This window comes from Pollachius pollachius (genome assembly GCF_949987615.1).
Source record: "Pollachius pollachius genome assembly, chromosome: 18".
Taxonomy (NCBI): Eukaryota; Metazoa; Chordata; class Actinopteri; order Gadiformes; family Gadidae; genus Pollachius; species Pollachius pollachius.
The window spans coordinates 2,295,577-2,313,666 of record NC_136951.1 but is presented as its reverse complement, the minus strand read 5'-3'; the positions used below and the strand labels follow the sequence as shown (position 1 = coordinate 2,313,666).

General features: G+C 42.9%; 1 protein-coding gene across 1 annotated transcript in view; it reads right to left on the bottom strand.

The window, feature by feature from the left end:
* The window catches only part of palm2akap2 (PALM2 and AKAP2 fusion), a 119,666-nt gene that overhangs the window by 29,923 nt on the left and 71,653 nt on the right, over nt 1–18,090 (bottom strand). Inside the window, exon 8 of the mRNA XM_079756030.1 lies at nt 16,438–16,502. Within this exon, the coding sequence (XP_079612156.1) occupies nt 16,438–16,502 (65 nt within the window). The remainder of the gene's footprint in view (nt 1–16,437; nt 16,503–18,090) is intronic.

Below are 18,090 nucleotides of genomic sequence, written 5' to 3'. Positions count from 1 at the left end.
GTGGGTTCCCCAGTTGCAGTCCCCATTCCCGTGAACCCCTTAGAGACTGTTACTTTGATTAAGAGCTTAAAAAATTCACTTTAAAATGGACTTGATGATATATTATTATAGTTCAGTTACTGAGGCCACTACAACCTTTGTTACACCAGCAAATAAAACTTATTGACCCAATAATAAGGTAAAAACAATAATTGTGGTACCAAATTGTTTTGTGGTACCAATTGTTTGCCTGCAAATCTGCAGGCAAACAATTTGGTTTTAAAACATATCATCACAACATTTTTGGTAATTGCATACACATTGTTGAAAGTAAAAATGCAATGTTAAGCAACCAGGAAGGACAGCACTAGTTTGTGTGACTGCAGAATGTAAATATACTACTATACTCATCCTACTTTTCCCTGTGTTGCCATTGACTACCAGCAGGGTTTGTTTATGTAGTGCAACAGATAAAACACAACAAACGTGGATATCTTATTGAATGGATTTCCTTTCACTACATGTCAGCTTGACTCAGCAATGCAATTTCAAAAACAGATTTTACAAAAAGAAATTCAATCACAACAATGACAAACGCCAACAATCACAGAAACAAATACCCATCACAGAAAGAGTGAATTGTAACACTCACTCTAATCAAAAACCTCTTCTCAATCATTTGCCCACATGTAGAAGTTTGGTGTTAGCAGTTACTGTGTAGAAGTAGGAGGTACGTAGAGGTTTGTGCTATTGATTTAGTTTGTTCTTTGTTTATCAAAACCTTTTGTTCATGTCGGCACATTCAAGATACAATAATAAAAACAATTGTATTGTTATTTGCCTTTAAAACCGTCCAGTGTTTTAATAGCATTCAGTGGAAAGCAATGGCTTGCTACATTCATGCTTCAGTTGGGAATCCAACCCGCGTCTCACAGGGAGCAGGCAGAAATAAACTTCTCCCACTCACCTTACAATGATTCCAAACCTTTGCATATCATTCAGTGGTCATAAAAAATGTATTCAGATTTAGTGTTTTGAAGATGCATTCACTTCATTACTCATGACATACTGATCTCCTCTACATGAAAATACACACGCCGCTTTGAATAATAAATAGTATCAATATCAATATTTACAGTGTATTCTGGTCCTATCACCAACCCCTAATGTCAATTCAACAGACTTGCACTAGTGCTACAAATAGCATCGTAACAAATTTCGCTAGTATTATCAATACCAGCTATTTAACAATTGTTTGCCAAATTATTCCCCATTATTCACGGAGCCTGAGGTGAATAATTGTTTTAGTATATACTACACGTGAACACTCCAAAAATAAACAAGATAACTCAGTTTGAGCTCAATTTATGGGATATTGCCCAATGTCCCGAGATAGCGAACCAATCAAACTGGGCCATCTTAGGAGGTTCACATGTAACATATACTAAAACAGTATAGCTATCCAGACTGAAGTGGTTGAATAAGCTCCCTGCCTGCACCCCATTCCCAGATGTGGTGTATGGATATCATTTCCTAAGCTAGCGCATTAGCTAGCTCTGCTTAAACACCCGTCGATTTACGTCCGCTAGCTGATGATCTGATTTAGCCAGATATCTCTAGAAACCCATAGAAACCTATAAAAGAAACCTCTACAAACCTCAAGAAAACTCTAGAACCCTATATGAGAAACTCACAGAACTTGGGAAACCTCTAGAGCCCTATTGAACCCTACAACAGAAAACTGCAGACCTCAACCTGTAGAACCCTCTGACAGAAACCTCTAGGAATCTAGATTTAGAGTTAGCTGAGTATGGTGTTAGGTGTCATTATTTGTTTTAAAAGCTTGAAATTGCTTTTACTCATGGACTCATGGCATTTAGAAAATTCAGAATGTTTCCGTCATTCTGAATTTTAATGAATGACTTGTGCTGTTTTGGCAGCAATAGCATGTGGATGTCTGGGGGACAATAGTTAGTGGTGGTTGTGGGGTAATGGAGGGCCAGCAGTATTGTTGTGTTTCCTGTTTCCTCCTGGCCCACTTCCTCTCTGGAAATACCAGATCATAATGATAATAATACACTAATACAGCTTCAAAAGCTTAATAGTCCATTGTACTTGTATTATATATAACAACATAAATAATAGTACATTTTGCTTTTAAAGCAAATTGCATAAGATAAGGATTTTAAAATGTTAATTTTAATTTTACTTTTACCAATCATATAATGATCATATTCTGCCAGTTGTGAAATCTTGACAACTCTTTTTCAGCTAACTTACTTTACATATAAATCGAGTATGTCCCGTTCACAGGATAAAGCCTCGCACTCCCATCTGGGAGCTCTGCAGCAGGCCAGGGACACAGGGCCTAACGAGGGTCCTGATGACCCCTCGTTAGACCAGGGAACCTTTGTCCCTCGTTAGGCCAGGGACCCTTTGTCCCTCGTTAGGCCAGGGACACAGGGCCTAATGAGGGGTCCTGATGACCGCTCGTTAGGCCTGACGAGAGCTCATCAGGACATGTTTTACACATTCTGCCTCAATGTAATTATCCCTCTGATCAAATCAGCAGAGACCCAGAGCATCCAATCCAAATATTGATCATTAGTATTTATCAATCGGTAATGTGTGAACATGGGCAATATAAAATAAACCAGAAGAGATCGCTCCAAGAACAAGACAATCTATACAAAAACAGTGTTTTTCTTTTTATCATTATTTAATTATGTGTATTGTGATTGATTGTTTTGAATGTTATTTTCACTCCAGTACTGAATGTAGAAAAGACTCTGTTGAAATGTACTCACTGGAACTATAACGCAAACGACAAAAAACAGATATCTACTGACCTTGTAAGTTTGATTCAAAGAGAGACTCTATGCTTAGTCCTGTTGTCCTTCAGAAAGTTGGTTGTGCTGTTTTCCTGAGCCTCACTTGTAAGTGGATAAAAGCATATGCTAAATGACTAAATGAGTATAGGTGATTCTGTACGTCCCAGGGCCTGTCTGCCTGTGAGGTGACGATAAAGTTTCTGCTTCGATAAACAGCGGGACAGTATCACTCCCTTCCTGGATGACAGCCAATAACGTTGTCAATCCGATCAGCCATCAGAGGGCCATTGGTCGGCTAATGTCAACAACACACTGAGCCTGAGACACACCAGACATCCTCCCCCACACCCTCCCTTCCTATTCCTCCCCTCTCCCTTCCTCTTCCTCCCCTTCTACCTTCCTCCCCCTTTATGTCAGTTTTTATCTCCTCCCATCTCCTCCCTTCCTCCTCCCCTCTCCCTCAATCTCCCTCCCATCTCCCATCTCCTACCTCCTCCCCTCTCCCTTGATCCTTAAAACTCCTCCAAGCTCTGTTCTCTCCTCATTGTCTCCACACCCTCACATACACACCTGCACACATCATACAACACTTGCTTCATTAAAGCTTCCAGAGTCCGCAGAGGAGTGTGTGTGTGTGTGTGCGTGTATGTGTGTGAGAGAGAGAGAGAAAGAAGAGAGAGAGAGAGAGTCAGTAAGTGACTCAGTGGGTCGGTGAGTGAGTGAGTGAGTGAGTGAGTGAGTGAGTGAGTGAGTGAGTGAGTGAGTGAGTGAGTGAGTGAGTGAGTGAGTGAGTGAGTGAGGGAGTGAGGGAGGGAGGGAGGGAGTGTGCGTGCGTGCCCTCATGCGTTTCCAAGGAGGAGGTTGCGGTTCAGCAGAACAATTTTGTTCCTGTGAATATTCTCCCATTAATCACACACACAGGCACACCCACCCCATTCGCGTTGAACGCTAAAAGATAGGTCTTATCATAACCCTAAATGTACCAATCATACAACCAATACAATACATGAGTTCACAGCAGCACGCGTTTTTTATTATTATTATTTACAACAGTAAGCTGAACATTATAGGGTCCCATCCTTTCATTCCCTGTTTTTTCAGTTAATCACAGAAATCTACTGCATTTGTCAAAGTGTTTGTTATATGTGAAATGAAGCAAAAAAAATATGCTCTTTCTCTGGTTCGCAACGCCTTTCTTCTTTGTCGTTTCTTCTATTTGTCTCTAACTCATGCTCCAATCTTTCATCGATCGATGCGGATGTTGTGGATGTAAAGGAATATATGATGTATTGCTGCAGCAACATTTAAGATGATCACAATAAGTTCTGCCCGTTCTGCCTCCGTGCTGTCTGCAATCGAACCAAAACAAACCAGTGACAGCGGCCGTCCTTATTTCTTGCGAACCTCAACCCTACGTCATATCCCGCCCCTTGCAAGCCCAGCCCCCTAAACCCCCCCGTTGATTCTACCGATGTCGAAGCGACACCGATGTCTGCATATCGGGCATCAAGTGTGAATAAGTGTGAGTGAACCTCATGGTCGAACCTCCTGATATACAAATGCGGAGAAAAGACGGAAGACGTGTGAAAACTGCTATTGTGACACACACACACACACACACACACACACACACACACACACACACACACACACACACACACAATTGCTACTCAGCAGTATACAGCGGCCACAAACTTGTCCTGGTCCTGCGCTGTATATTAGCCAGATTAGCATTTTAGCTTAGCTTCATTATCTGCTAGCAGGTAGCAGGACCACAGCTGCTTGCTAAGCTGCTCAGCGCTAGTTGCTGCTGGGGAGTAGGAGGCCTTTGTTTATGCTGAGGCAAGACTTTTCTTTCCATTAGATAAGAAGAGGAGGAGGAGGAGGAAGATGGGGGGAAGAGGAGGGAGGGGGGAGGAGGAGGAGGAGGAGGAGGAGGAGGAGGAGGAGGAGGGGCTTGGAGGGAGAAAAGAGGAGGAGGAGGAGAAGGCAAGTTGAGAGCAGGCCAGGGGTGACGAATAGTGAGGAAGGATTGCAGGCTAGGGTCGAACGTTTCTTTTAGAATGATTCTCTTTTTATAAATATTTTTAAATTATCTTCTTGACAGCAGTCAATAAATCAAATGGTCTGACACAAAAACTGTGGCTGTCTCTGACATGTAATAAGCCTGTTAAATCATTTACGGCCAGAATGAAATGTTTGGATGACCTACCTGTCCGTGTAACTAACTGCCTGCCTACCTGCACACACTGAGTGCCTGTGCACTCATTGCCCATGACCACAGTCTTCCACAAGACTGGGCGGCCCTAATGAGTAAGGCAGCTAGTCATGTGTTTTTTGCAGGGAGGCCTGACACCAAGGGTGGGATTATTTTTGGTTCGATCCTTTCAAAATCCAGTTAACTCTGGCTGGTGTCTCCAAAGTTGCCCACCCAGCTTTAATATGAAGCTGTAATCAAGAAGTCAGTCCACCGTAGCAGAGCCTGGATAACTACACGACACACACACGCATGTGCACAAACATGCACATACACACACACACATGCGCACACACACACACACACACACACACACACACACACACACACACACACACACACACACACACACACACACACACACACACACTCATTTCAGCCCTAACAGCACGTTGCTAAGCAACTGCTACAGAGGCAAAAAAAGTAATAACAAAAATGTAGAATAAACTCCTGAAAGTCAATAAGTAAGTAAAGAGATTTTGTATGGATTATTTTGCCGAGTACCCCCAGTTAGCTGATAGGCATTTCACATATGGTATCCATTGAATTAACAAAATGTCAAACAATATCAAAGAAATGTTCACTTACCAGTCCCTCCAGAAAAATGCGGCATTTTTTTGTGATTGTTGCGGCCAAAAATCCTTGATTATGCGGCACGTTTTCCTAAAAAATGCGATAAAATATGCGGAATATTTATGCAATTTTATGCGATGAAATTGCGGGAACTTGCAAAAATTGCGGGAACTTGCGAAAAAATGCGGGAACTTGCGAAAAATGCAGCTTTTTGATGACGTTCACGTCGCGTAATTACGTCACTTCATAACGTTCCCATGGCAACAGGGGGAAATGGCTGCTCTTGTGTGAAGTAAACGCAACAATTTTCAACTTTCTGCTAAAATATGTGACTCTTTTGCAACGAAAATGCGGGGATTATTCAATCATGCAAGCCCTGCATATTTTGCGCCGAAATCGGCAATTTATGCGTTGAAAGTGCGGTATATTTAAAAAAATGCGGCCCCCGCATGAATATGCGGACTTATTATGCGATCGCATAATCACGTTTTTCTGGAGGGACTGACTTACAGAACAACAACCCACGTTGGTATGTTGGTAAGATTTTAAATCGTTAAGTACAAAATTCGCCATACTACCGAAACACGATATAACCTGAACGCAATTCTCTGATCGCCATCAACGGTTGTTTTAGGCATGTTGTGCATGATTTAGATGATGCAGATGACGTTGAGTGTATTGAGTCTGGTAAATTATCCAATTAAATGAGTCCTGAAACACGATGGAACCAGATGGAACCATATTGAACAAGAACACAGGGCTTCCCAACAAAATCAGCCAAATGAGAAGCGTCAACACAGATCAGAATTTCACTGCAGGATTGACACTGATACAAGACAATGTGTCAATGTGGTAACAACACAACCACAACACAACTCAGTAACAGTGTGGTCGTAGAGGACCTACAGACTGTCTGTGGTTTGTCAAGGGTGAGTGTGATAACAACACAATCACAACTCAACCCAATAACAGTGTGGTGATAGAGGACCTACAGACTGTGGTCTGTCAAGGGTCAGTGCGGTAACAACACAACCACAACACAACACAATAGCAGTGTGGTGATAGAGGACCTACCGACTGTCTGTGGTTTGTCAAGGGTCAGTGTGATAACACAATCACAACACAACACAATAACAGTGTGGTGATAGAGGACCTACAGACTGTCTGTGGTCTGACAAGGGTCAGTGCGTTGACAACACAACCACAACACAACACAATAGCAGTGTGGTGATAGAGGACCTACAGACTGTCTGTGGTCTGTCAAGGGTCAGTGTGGTAATAACACAACCACAACACAACTCAATAACAGAGTGGTGATAGAGGACCTACAGACTGTCTGTGGTCTGTCCAGGGTCAGTGTGGTAATAACACAACCACAACACAACTCAATAACAGTGGTGATAGAGGACCTACAGACTGTCTGTGGTCTGTCCAGGGTGCTGGAACCCAACAGAACTCCTTAGATTCAGGCTGAGGTTGTTTCAACTAGGTTAACCGCAGCCCAGAGGGACAGACAGATATAAATACAATGCAGACAGACAGGCAGACAGAGATAGATATAATATAGACAGACAGGCAGACATACATATAGACAGACAAGCAGACAGATGTTTGTATAATGTTTAGACAGACAGATATGTATTGAGATGAACACACACAAACAGAAACACACACACACACACACACACACATATATAGACAGAGTGATAGATAGACAAAATAGACAGACAGACAGACAGACAGACAGACAGACAGATAGATAGATAGATAGATAGATAGATAGATAGAGGGATGGATGGTCTACTGACCTCTTTGAAGGCAGCGCAGTGTCGCGTGTCATTCAGCTGGTGTAACTCAAGGCTCTCGCGCCGCTGTATAAAGGAACCCGGTACACGCGATAACACGCGCAGCAGTGAAAGCGAAGCGACACACCAATCCAATTAAAGCATGCGATCCGATCCCAACCGGAACATCACCGGCGTCTGTCCCCGGTGTCTCCCGTTATACGGTGTACGGTAAAGCTGTTAAACTACTAACTTTATCGCCTATGCAACGTGGCAGCCGGAGGAGGCTCCGGGCTGCAACACCGGGGGCTGCTGAACCGGTAAATGAGCACACCGGCAGGGTGTTACCGCAGAGGATAAGACACGACGGATACTTTGCCGCTCACGACAGCGCGAGGGCTCCGCAGCTGCATCGGGCCAGAGCGGGGCGGTGTGCTCGAGATTGCAGCACTTCAATGACATTGAGCTGAGTCAGTTTACGCGCGAGCCTCCCCCCCCCGCTCTGAATAATGCAGGGCCCGCGAGGTCCCGGAGGTTTCTGTCCCGTTCCAGAGCAATCAGAGAGCGAGCCCAGCGCGAGGCCAACACAATGAGACGGAGCCGCGGCTCGTGTTACCGCGAGGCGGCCGAGAGCCCCTATTCAGCGGGGTAACAATCTGGCCCCCACTCGGGCTTTTGTTTCCCTACCACACACACACACACACACACACGATACACACAAACGCCCGCGCGAGCGTGCACATACGCCGTCCGGTGAACCTTAGGGTTTAAAGGGGACATATTGTGAAAACAGCACTTTTCCTGGGATTTGGGGTGTTGTTGTGGGTATATGGTGCTCCCACACGCATACAAACTTTGAAAAAAGTCCGTACATGATTTTTTTTGAGTGAGATACACATTTCTGTAAGCAGCCTGCCTCCAGCTACCAAACGAGCGAGTCAGTTTCGACGTAGGAAGGGGACATTTGAATATTACCTCCCCACTTCCCCACTCCCCTCCAATCAGAGCATCGCTAAGATTTTGTGGACCAGTGGACGAGCAGCTCCGGCGGGGGGAACTCGGCGCTAGCCCTGCAGCTAAACTCCCGGAGTACAATCCCTTTCTCTGGCGCCGAGCTCCGGCGGAAGTCGGGAGGAGACAACATAGAGTAGAAAGGGATTGTACTCCCGGAGCTGAGCTGCCGGACTGCCGCCGAGTTCCCCCAGCCGGAGCTGCTCGTCCGCCGGACCTGCTAGTCCGCTGGAGCTGCCACCTAGCTTCGGCGCCAGTTCAGCTCCCGGAGGACACCGCCGGACTGCGGCCGGACGGCTTCGACGGCGGCCGGGATGCAGTCAAAGTTCCTTCCCCCCAATTCTTCTAAACCATGGCCGAGATATCCCCCACTACGAGTCTTTACTTGTGGAAGTACCAGAGACGTCAGACGCAGTCTTTATTATTCATAATATCATCCGAGTCGCACATAGCTTTTGGCCGTGATATTATATATATTATATAAATACCCGTATATAATATTATTATTATGTTATAATATATAGATATAGAGCTCCAGGAGTCAGCAAACGACAACAATCCCTTCCCCTCCATGCTGTGGTTCAGTCTGACAGCTCATTGGTCAATGGGGAGCATCTTATTTGCATCAAGGCTACACAGGGGCGGGTCCAGAGAATTTTTTGGTGGGGGGCACAGGGGGTAACAACAATTAATCTGGGGGGGCCGTCCAAAAGTAACAAAAATGAGAGGGAAAAAGCTTTGTACAGTAAACATAGCTGTTTATTAATCAGTTTTAAACATCACTGAAATTCTTACAATTAAAAAAAGCCCATTATATTAAAAATAAATAAAACAAAAATGTAAAATAGAATTTTCAAAAAAACAGAATAAAAGCTCAGTGTTTTATTATAAGTAAGCAACAACATCACAATGAAATTAGGACAGTAACAGCACTGCCACTCAAACTGACAATAACAACTGCTGAACTATTTACATAACATACATACACACACAATCAGATCATTATTTGGGAGGTGCTGACACTTTAAAATAATGATATCCTGCGATTGCCGTGTTTGCTGCTGAACAACTTAACAAACTCCTCCATGTCCAAGGCCTTGGCTCTCTTGGACTCCACACTTAGCACTCCAAGATCACTAAGTTTTTCGTTTTTCATGGTGGTGCACAAGTGATTTTTTATCAGTTTCAGTGCAGAAAAACTGTGTTCACAGGCAGCTGTGCTGACAGGTAGGGCCAAAGCAGTTTTGCACAACCTGAAAAGTTCATAAAAGACATCTTTAAATGGCTCCAGGAACTCTGTAAACTCAAGCAAACTGGTGAGATTCCTCATTCCAGCTTCCTCCTTTCTCTTCAAGATCCGCTTGGCTTGGTGGAGCTCATGCTTCAGATCCTCCAGGTTTGTCTCATAAATGGTTCCAAACAAAAACAAAGGATCCTCATCTAAAAAGCTGTTGCTTTTAGGATTGAGTGCCTGAATCCCTCTCATGATGTCACAGTTGGTTTTTGAAAACCGCCTCTCTAGCTCAGCATTTACACGGTCTAGGATTGGATAGTAAACAGTCTGACAAAAGTTATTCTTGTCGATGTCACTGTAACGTTGACCAACTGTGGAAATGACAACTGTGTCATTAAGAGCAGAGCTTGTTTTAAGTTGCCTTTTAGACATTCTCTCTGTGCTGATGTCGCACTGTTGAGCCATGCTTAGCACTTCTGTCCACAGCTGGTCAAAAGATGATTCATCCCTGCATTTTAACATTGAGTCCTGCAGCGCCTCAATGAGGTCAATTGCTCTGGCGAGGTCCAATGATGAGGACTGCAGCATATCACTCAAAAACTTTGTGTCTCGGGGAATTCTTTTGAAGGTTACTGGAAGGCAAATGAAATCTAGGTTTATCTGCCCTCGCAGTCCACGTGCCTCTACACTTCTGTCTCCATTGTTCTCCTCATCAATGTCATGAAGGACTTGTAGCACAGCTGGAAGCCGGTCCATTAGGTTCCGACAGGCATAATATCTGCAAGCCCACCTAATGTCACTGAGTCTGGGCAACTCTCGGGGCTGATCCTTTGGATACATTGAGCGCTGTATGTCCTGCCACTTCTGGTGGACATAGGAACCGGACAGAAACACATAAAGGCGCTGCAACAAGGAATAAAAGCATGACGCCTCTGGTACTGCTCTGACTGTGTCCACAATGACCAAATTTAAGCGATGTGCATTGCAGTGCACATAAAAGGCATGCTTGGCCTGGGAATGTATCCGTGCAGACACACCACTGTGCTTACCACTCATTACAGAAGCCCCATCATAGCCTGCCCCACCAGCTGTTCTCTGTACTCTAAACCATACTTTTGCAGGCTATTAACAATTTTTTCAGTTAGCCCAGCAGCATCAAGTTTGTCTGCATGCTCAAAATGCATGAAGCTTTCATGCACTGTACCTCTGTAGTAGTACCTCAGTACTAATGAAATTTGTTCCTCTTTTTTTAAGTCTTTTGTTTCATCAGCTAGAATACTAAAGACCCCACTTTCCTTTACCTCTTCAATAATTTCCTTTCTCACCATGTCTGCCAAAACCTCTAAAATCTCATTCTGAATGTGGTTGCTGGTGTACTTGGCATTGCTATGTTCCATTTTCTGTTTTATTAAGGGATCATGTTTGGCTATGAGCTCCAAAATGGCCAAAAGGTTGCCCTTGTTTCCAGAGTCCTCTGATTCCCGATGGCCACGCTGTGCTATGTTCTGAGTGGCTGTGCATAGCAAAACATCAGCAACTGTTTTGATATACTTCCTGTTTTCCTCTACCTTTTTTTGGTACTCTTTGTCCATTGCCTGGAGCAAAGATGTATTATTGTCAACACCCCTCTGATACTCCTTCCATGCCATCATGGCATTAAGATGGTGCTCTGCTTTGGCATGTAAGCAGAAACCTCCATCTTTATACATGGCCTTTTTCCAATTTGAAAAGCCAGTAGCGGAGTTGAATGTTGTCTCCGGAACAGAGGGCAGCGAAAAATGTCTGCAGACGAAAAAAAAAAGTGCTATCCTTGCACTGGGAATATTCGAGCCAGGTGTAGTCTTTATACCAGGAAGCATTGAAAGCTCTTGTCCTACCCTGTCCGTGCTGAGTACGGGGAAAGTTCTTTAGGGTAGGTTGCGCAGGGCCAGCAGCTCTGGTTTGAGAAATGTCTGAAAATATTAAAAATAAATATCAAAAGTCTGGAAATTACTACTCATGATCCAAACTGACATTTAAAGACAAAAATGTGCTTTTTGTTCTTGTTCCCACATCCAATGTCTGACAAACATATGAAAACATGTGGATTCTGGAATTTTTAAATTATGAAAAATTAAGTACATTTTTAAAAGATGTTTAACATTTTCTTTAACTTTATAAAGTTGAGTTGGATCATTATGCAATTAAAACTCCAAAGTAAGATTTAGATTGTCAAGCTTTACCTTTTTAAATACATTAAGAGACAACGACATTTCAGCAGGCAAGTAATAAACATTTTTTTAAAAAAGAGTTATTCACATGTTGCTGGTGATAAGTTAATAGAATTTTTAATGAAGATACTACCTTGGGGACCTTTCGGTGTCGCAAAAGTAGCATGAACTGGGGGGTTTCTGCTGGGGGGGAGCTGCTGTGACTGCTGGAGCTGCTACAGCTGTCATCTGATTCAGCAGCATCATCAGGGTCAGTCCTCTCCCTTTGTGCATCTGAAAGTATTGATTGACACAGTCAACACATCAATTTTATTTTTAATTGCACATACATGATTTAAATTTTTAACCAAGTGTACATGATTATTTGTTTTATAATACATAGCATGAATTACAGATATTTAACAAATATACAATTTTAAGTTCATAGTGCCAGTTTTATACTGTGATTTAAAATTAGGTAATCAACCCTCAGAACTTTTTGCATGATAATGTTTTGACTCTATAGAGGCTTCTATCTTATTCCATTTTAAGCCACTATACAAACATGACTGAACAATAACCATCATGATTTCTAGGCAGATTTTTAATTTTTCAATTTTTGGCCTATGATGTTTGGTTATTATCAAACATACACACACATATTGGAGGTTATTTACAGATAAATTAATAATAATAACCCTTTCTTTAAACAAATCTAATTGAAATTTGGGATAAAACAACAAACCTTTTTGTATACAAAAGCAGTGTTACACTGCCTCATTTGTAGTTATTATAGTTTATACAGTTATTTTACAGTGATTTTACAGCCACTACAGTAAAATAAACAAGTGTTTGATTATAGTTATTTTATACAGTTATTTTATATTAAAACTCTCCACTTGTTGACGATCCATCGCTTCACCTCACACACAGGCAGCACTGACTTTCGCGGTCAATTGATTTTGCGGTAAATTGCGATAAGGTACTTCCGGTTCAATGACCACTTCCTGGGGGGCAAACGTCATAGACATATGGGCAAACGTTATATCTGTTACCTAAAGGTCAATGACCCTTTTCCCGGCTTTTCCACAGTCAAAAAATTATAATATCGCGAGTTTTCCGATCCGCGGCTGCGGATCAGACGGCCGCTGCATCGCGGCAGCGGTAAAATGTTAGCGGTTTTAAAGTGACCATAACTTAAGTTATACATCACAGATTCAATCATCCAACCCCACATTTTAACACCTGAACCGTCCCCTTTCGATACACTCCAACAGGACCTCAATGTAAGGTTTAAGGTGTAAAAGTTTTTCTTTTCAGAATTCCGTAATTTTCACGCGTTGCGCTAGCGGCACGGATCCGTGCCGCTCGAGTTCTAAGAGTTAAAATATGGTATCGAATTAATTCATTCATCGACTAACTGTAAATTTGTGCAGAACACGTCGCACATTTTAAAGCTTTTCCCTGGTCCTGGCTGTATTTTCACCTGGAGGTCCGTGAGTGCTGGTCTGGCCCTGGAAATTTTGACCCTGTTCTGCTTGGCTGCATTCGGCTCGACTCTCATCCTGGTCACCTGCACTTTCCCTGCTAATTTTCGTCTTGGAGAAGAAATCGAAGATGTCTCCCTGCCTCCGTTTCATACTGTAGTAGTAGGCTACATTGAAAAACATAAATAACGGCTATTACTGAACGTTGATTCAGATGGAGAGCTAACTAAAGTAAAACACACCTGTTGTGTTGTTTTAGAGCAGTTTGTCATGCAAATTTAACAGAAGTTGGCAAAAAAAACAACAACTGTAACAGACAGTTTTAAAGAAAAGGTTCTGTTCTTACCTGAACTCGTTGCACCAGGTCCAGGTCACGTTGAAATAAAGTCCGACTGTTGAAGTTAAGCGAATTCTACCGCAGAGCCGCGGAGCTACTTCCGTTGTATTTAGAAAATAAAAGCCTGATAAAAAGTATGATAGGAAACGCCATTGAACTTTCAAACATGTTCAGCTTTATAACGGATGTATTTCAGCACACACCCACATATCTCAGAGTTAACACACACGCACACACACACAAATCCAAAAACACACGCACACACACAAACACATACACACACACACACACACACACAAACTGGACGTCAGTCTATCATGACCCCGGTGACCCCTGCTCAGCCGACGCAGATCGCGTTAAGACGGTGAGGTTCCTGTGGTCGGGGAAGCAGTGGTCTAGCAACGTCATTATAGCCTACTATTAAGACATCAATCAGCACCCTAGTGGCGGAGGGAAATTATCGTCTCTTTTTTCCGTGGCCGCGTGGGACTGTAAAGCCTCCCATTAACGGCCCGTTGAACGACACCGTGAAGACAAACTCAAAAACGAATTCCATTAACGTTCTGCCGTTTTATTTAAAAGGCACAAAGCTCCACGTTTTGAGAAGAGAGTAGCCCATCCTTATAATATAATTAGAATACATTGAATGAATACAAAACTAGAATACTTATAGCAAATGAAATTGTCCAAACCCTGCAATCCTCCCTGGGAAACCCCACATTGACAACAGATAAGTCACAGTTATTAGATCCATAGAAGTAACGTCCACATGGATTGATGTTGAGTGTCCCTAGGGTCTGAGTTCATGACTGATTGTTTCTGTTGGATTGTCATTGAGTCTCGTGTTTGATTGTCTAGTGTTGTTGTGATCTGTTGTCTTTTGGAAAGAAGGTTTCAAGTTTGAAGAACATGAAGTGTTTCTGAACCCCCATGAATCAGACACGGTGTGAGGCGTGTATCTAAACAGAACCTACTGGCCCCCTGCTGTGACCCCATTAGGGATCGCTGCGCACAGTCTGAAAACCATTGGTTTGGTGGATGAGGACCAGCGAACGACTGTCTGCATGCTGAGCTGACTCATTCAGTTCAACCCCTGAGCCCAGCGGTCACCAACCTTTTTTAACCCAAGAGCTACTTCAAAGGTTCTGAGTCGTACTAAGGGCTATTTGTTTGATGCAAACTTACTGGATAGAATATATTTGTATTATTTATAAGAAGATAGAATATATATCAGAGAGAGTGAAAATGAAATCGGGACCTTCCTTCTCATCCTTGAACAAAATGTTCACAATTGTCATCATTGCTAATTTCAAGGTCTCCCCTTCCGAAATTACTTTTTTGTTCTTTATTAAGAATATTGCCGTTCTGTCATAGCCACAGCTGTTGTGCTGTGTGTTCTCCCCCTGTGCCTGCCACACCCCCTGTTTGCCTCTGTGCTGTTCCTGCCACACCTCAGCTATTCAGACCTGGCCTGCATCAGCTCATCAACTCCCCTTCAAATACACCTGGTTTCCCTGCTGTCGTCGCCAGATCGTAATTCGAACTTCAGTGGTAGTTATACGTACCTGACTCCAGTATTTACATTTACTAGTTATTTATTCTCTTGTTGAAATCTCGTTTCTCATCTTTGTTTTCCTTTTGCCTCGGTGTTTCGTGGATCAATAACTCCAGCCTGCCTGCATCACTCCCTCAAGCCTGAAGCTCCCCACTCTCGAAACCTGTTCATCCTCAAACTCCTGTCCTGTCTCTGTGTTCTGCTCTTTGGTGCAGCAGCTATCGAACCCTAACGTGCCCTAAATGAGGATTCAGTTGCTCTTAGTGATTTTTTTTACACCAGCCTCATGAAAATAGCCAAAGCTGCTTTTAACTCACAGGTCTTTTCTGCCTGCAGGGTAGTTAGCCTGGAAGCTATTGTGACAGGCAAGGGCGTAGGAACCGGGGGGGACGGAGGGTACGTGTCCCCTCCAATATTGGAGATAGGCGCATTTGTCCCACCTAAAAATTATACCGGGGGGAGAAAAATATTTTATTTTATTTTGAAAGCGCAACACAGCGTCTTGTCACCGCTTCTTATTCTAAAAAACTGGATGATTGAGCAATTAAAGAATTGATTTGATATTTATCAGTTCATTACTGCAAAATGTGTTTTCCTTTACATTTACAAATGTAGCTTTTTAGTAGAATAAAATATATTTGTGAATTCTTTCAGTGTAGTTAATTTATGACATATTTCTGTTCAAACCATTAACGAATCTGTCAGGTTTCCGATATGTGTCCCCCCCAATGTTAAACTCATTCCTACGCCCCTGGTGACAGGTAATGAAAAGTTGCTCCACATTGTGCCGCTTGGCCGTCACAACAGTCGCCCGCAAAAAAGACACACACTTGTCTTTCACAGTAGTAAAAAATAACTCTTCCTCCCAATCATTCAGGAAAATTTAAGTTTTCTTTGTCTTTTCTGCCACGTATTTCTTTATTTTGTGGGTAAACCCCGCATCTAGCTTCAGATTTAAGTTGTGCTCGCTAGCTTGTCCAAGCAAAGAGGGCAAAGAGTGATATTTTTAGAACATGCCCTGCGGGTGACCAGATGCCCGCGTGCACAGTGTTGGCTACCCCTGCCCTAGAGGTAACAACCTCTGCTAGCCACCCTCAGCCAAAGAGCATGCACCTGCTAGCATCTTTAAACTCACATCTGCAGATACACATACATCTATCTCTCTCTCACACACACACACACACACACACACACACTTACCATGGCGGGGTGAGGCTGTCTGAAGGTTGAAACTTGGAAGCCGTTAACATCCGTCCTCCGATAACCTACAAACATATGTTGTTTATATTATTATAAATATATATTAATCTAAAATAAAGGTGGGTTTCTAAATTGAATCATATGGGACAACACCCTCCCCCCCCCGCCCCCCGCCACACACCGATACAAATATGTCTACCATATGTAATTCAGTCTTCATTAGGCCATTATGGACGCATTATTATCAGCATGTGTGTGTGTCTGAGTTTGTGTCTGTGTGAGTTTGTGTGTGAGTGTGTGTGTCTGAGTTTGTGTCTGTGTGAGTTTGTTTGTGAGTGTGTGTGTGTGTGTCTCAGTTTGTGTGTGTGTGTGTGTGTGTATTTGTGTATGTGTGCGTGTGTGTGTCTCAGTTTGCGTGTGTGTGTGGGGGGGGTCTGATTTTGTGTGTGTGTGTGTGTTTGTGTAAATCTGAGTTTGTGTGTGGGTATCTCAAATTTGTTCGCGTGTGTATCTGAGTTTGTGTGTGTGTTTGTGTGCGTGTGTCTGAGTTTGTGTATGTGTGTGAGTTTGTGTGTGTGTGTCATAGGTGTAAGGTAAACACTTTGTATGAATAATCTGCAGTCTGTTATTGATTATTATGTCATGCGATGAGGTCATATAATTTGATTATTTAAAAAAGATGATGTTGACAGAACATAACTCATCTGTCTGTCTCTTTGGGTTATCTGTATACCTGTCCGTCCAACCCGGCATCACTCGATTTCGTGCTCATGCGCACGTTAATCCATTGAATTGTGTCCCAGGGCACGATTGTCCGACTTTGTTCGTGCTACACAGAACGAAATGTAAACCAATGCATTCTGAATGGGAGCGTTTCTCCGATGTTTCCGTGCTACACAGAACGAAATGTAAACCAATGCATTTTGAATTGAAGCGTTTTTCAGGCGAGAGAGAGAGTGTGCGCAGGCAGTACAGTGCATCCTCTAGTTATATATATGTCAATATTTCAGATTTTTTAAGCAGACCTCCTCAAAAACTGAAACGAACATGCTCCACAGAACGCACGTTTCTCAGACAATTATCGTGCTCCACAGAACGAAACGAGAGAGAGAAAGAGAGAGAAATGGGAGGGAAAGAGAGAGGCTTCAGAAGGGGTGTGCGCAGATAGTACAGTGCACCCTCTAGTTATATATATGTCAATATTTCCATTTTAGCATTTTTGAAGCAGACCTCCTCAAAAACTACAAATAAATAGCCTAAATAAATAAAAATAACCGTGCTCCACAGAACGAAATGTAAACCAATGCATTCTGAATGGGAGCGTTTCTCCGATGTTAACCCTATATGCAGGGGTGGATGGTGTATAGGGGCGATTTGGGCGACGCACTACCAACTGGGAGAAAGAGGATTTTTTTTCTAACAAATTATCACAGCAAAAGTAGTTTTCAGTGTTCTAGACATATTATCTGTCATCGTCCAATCAGAATCGTCAGATTCAAGTCAAATGGTCCCGCCTCTCTGGGCGAATTCATTGATGTGGAAAATCGCCCAAGCATCATGTTAAAACTTTTTTTTTCAGAAAATGAGCCTTCAATGCATTTTCAATGGGGATTTGGGACTCGCCCTAACGTGCTTGCGACATACGTAACTGAG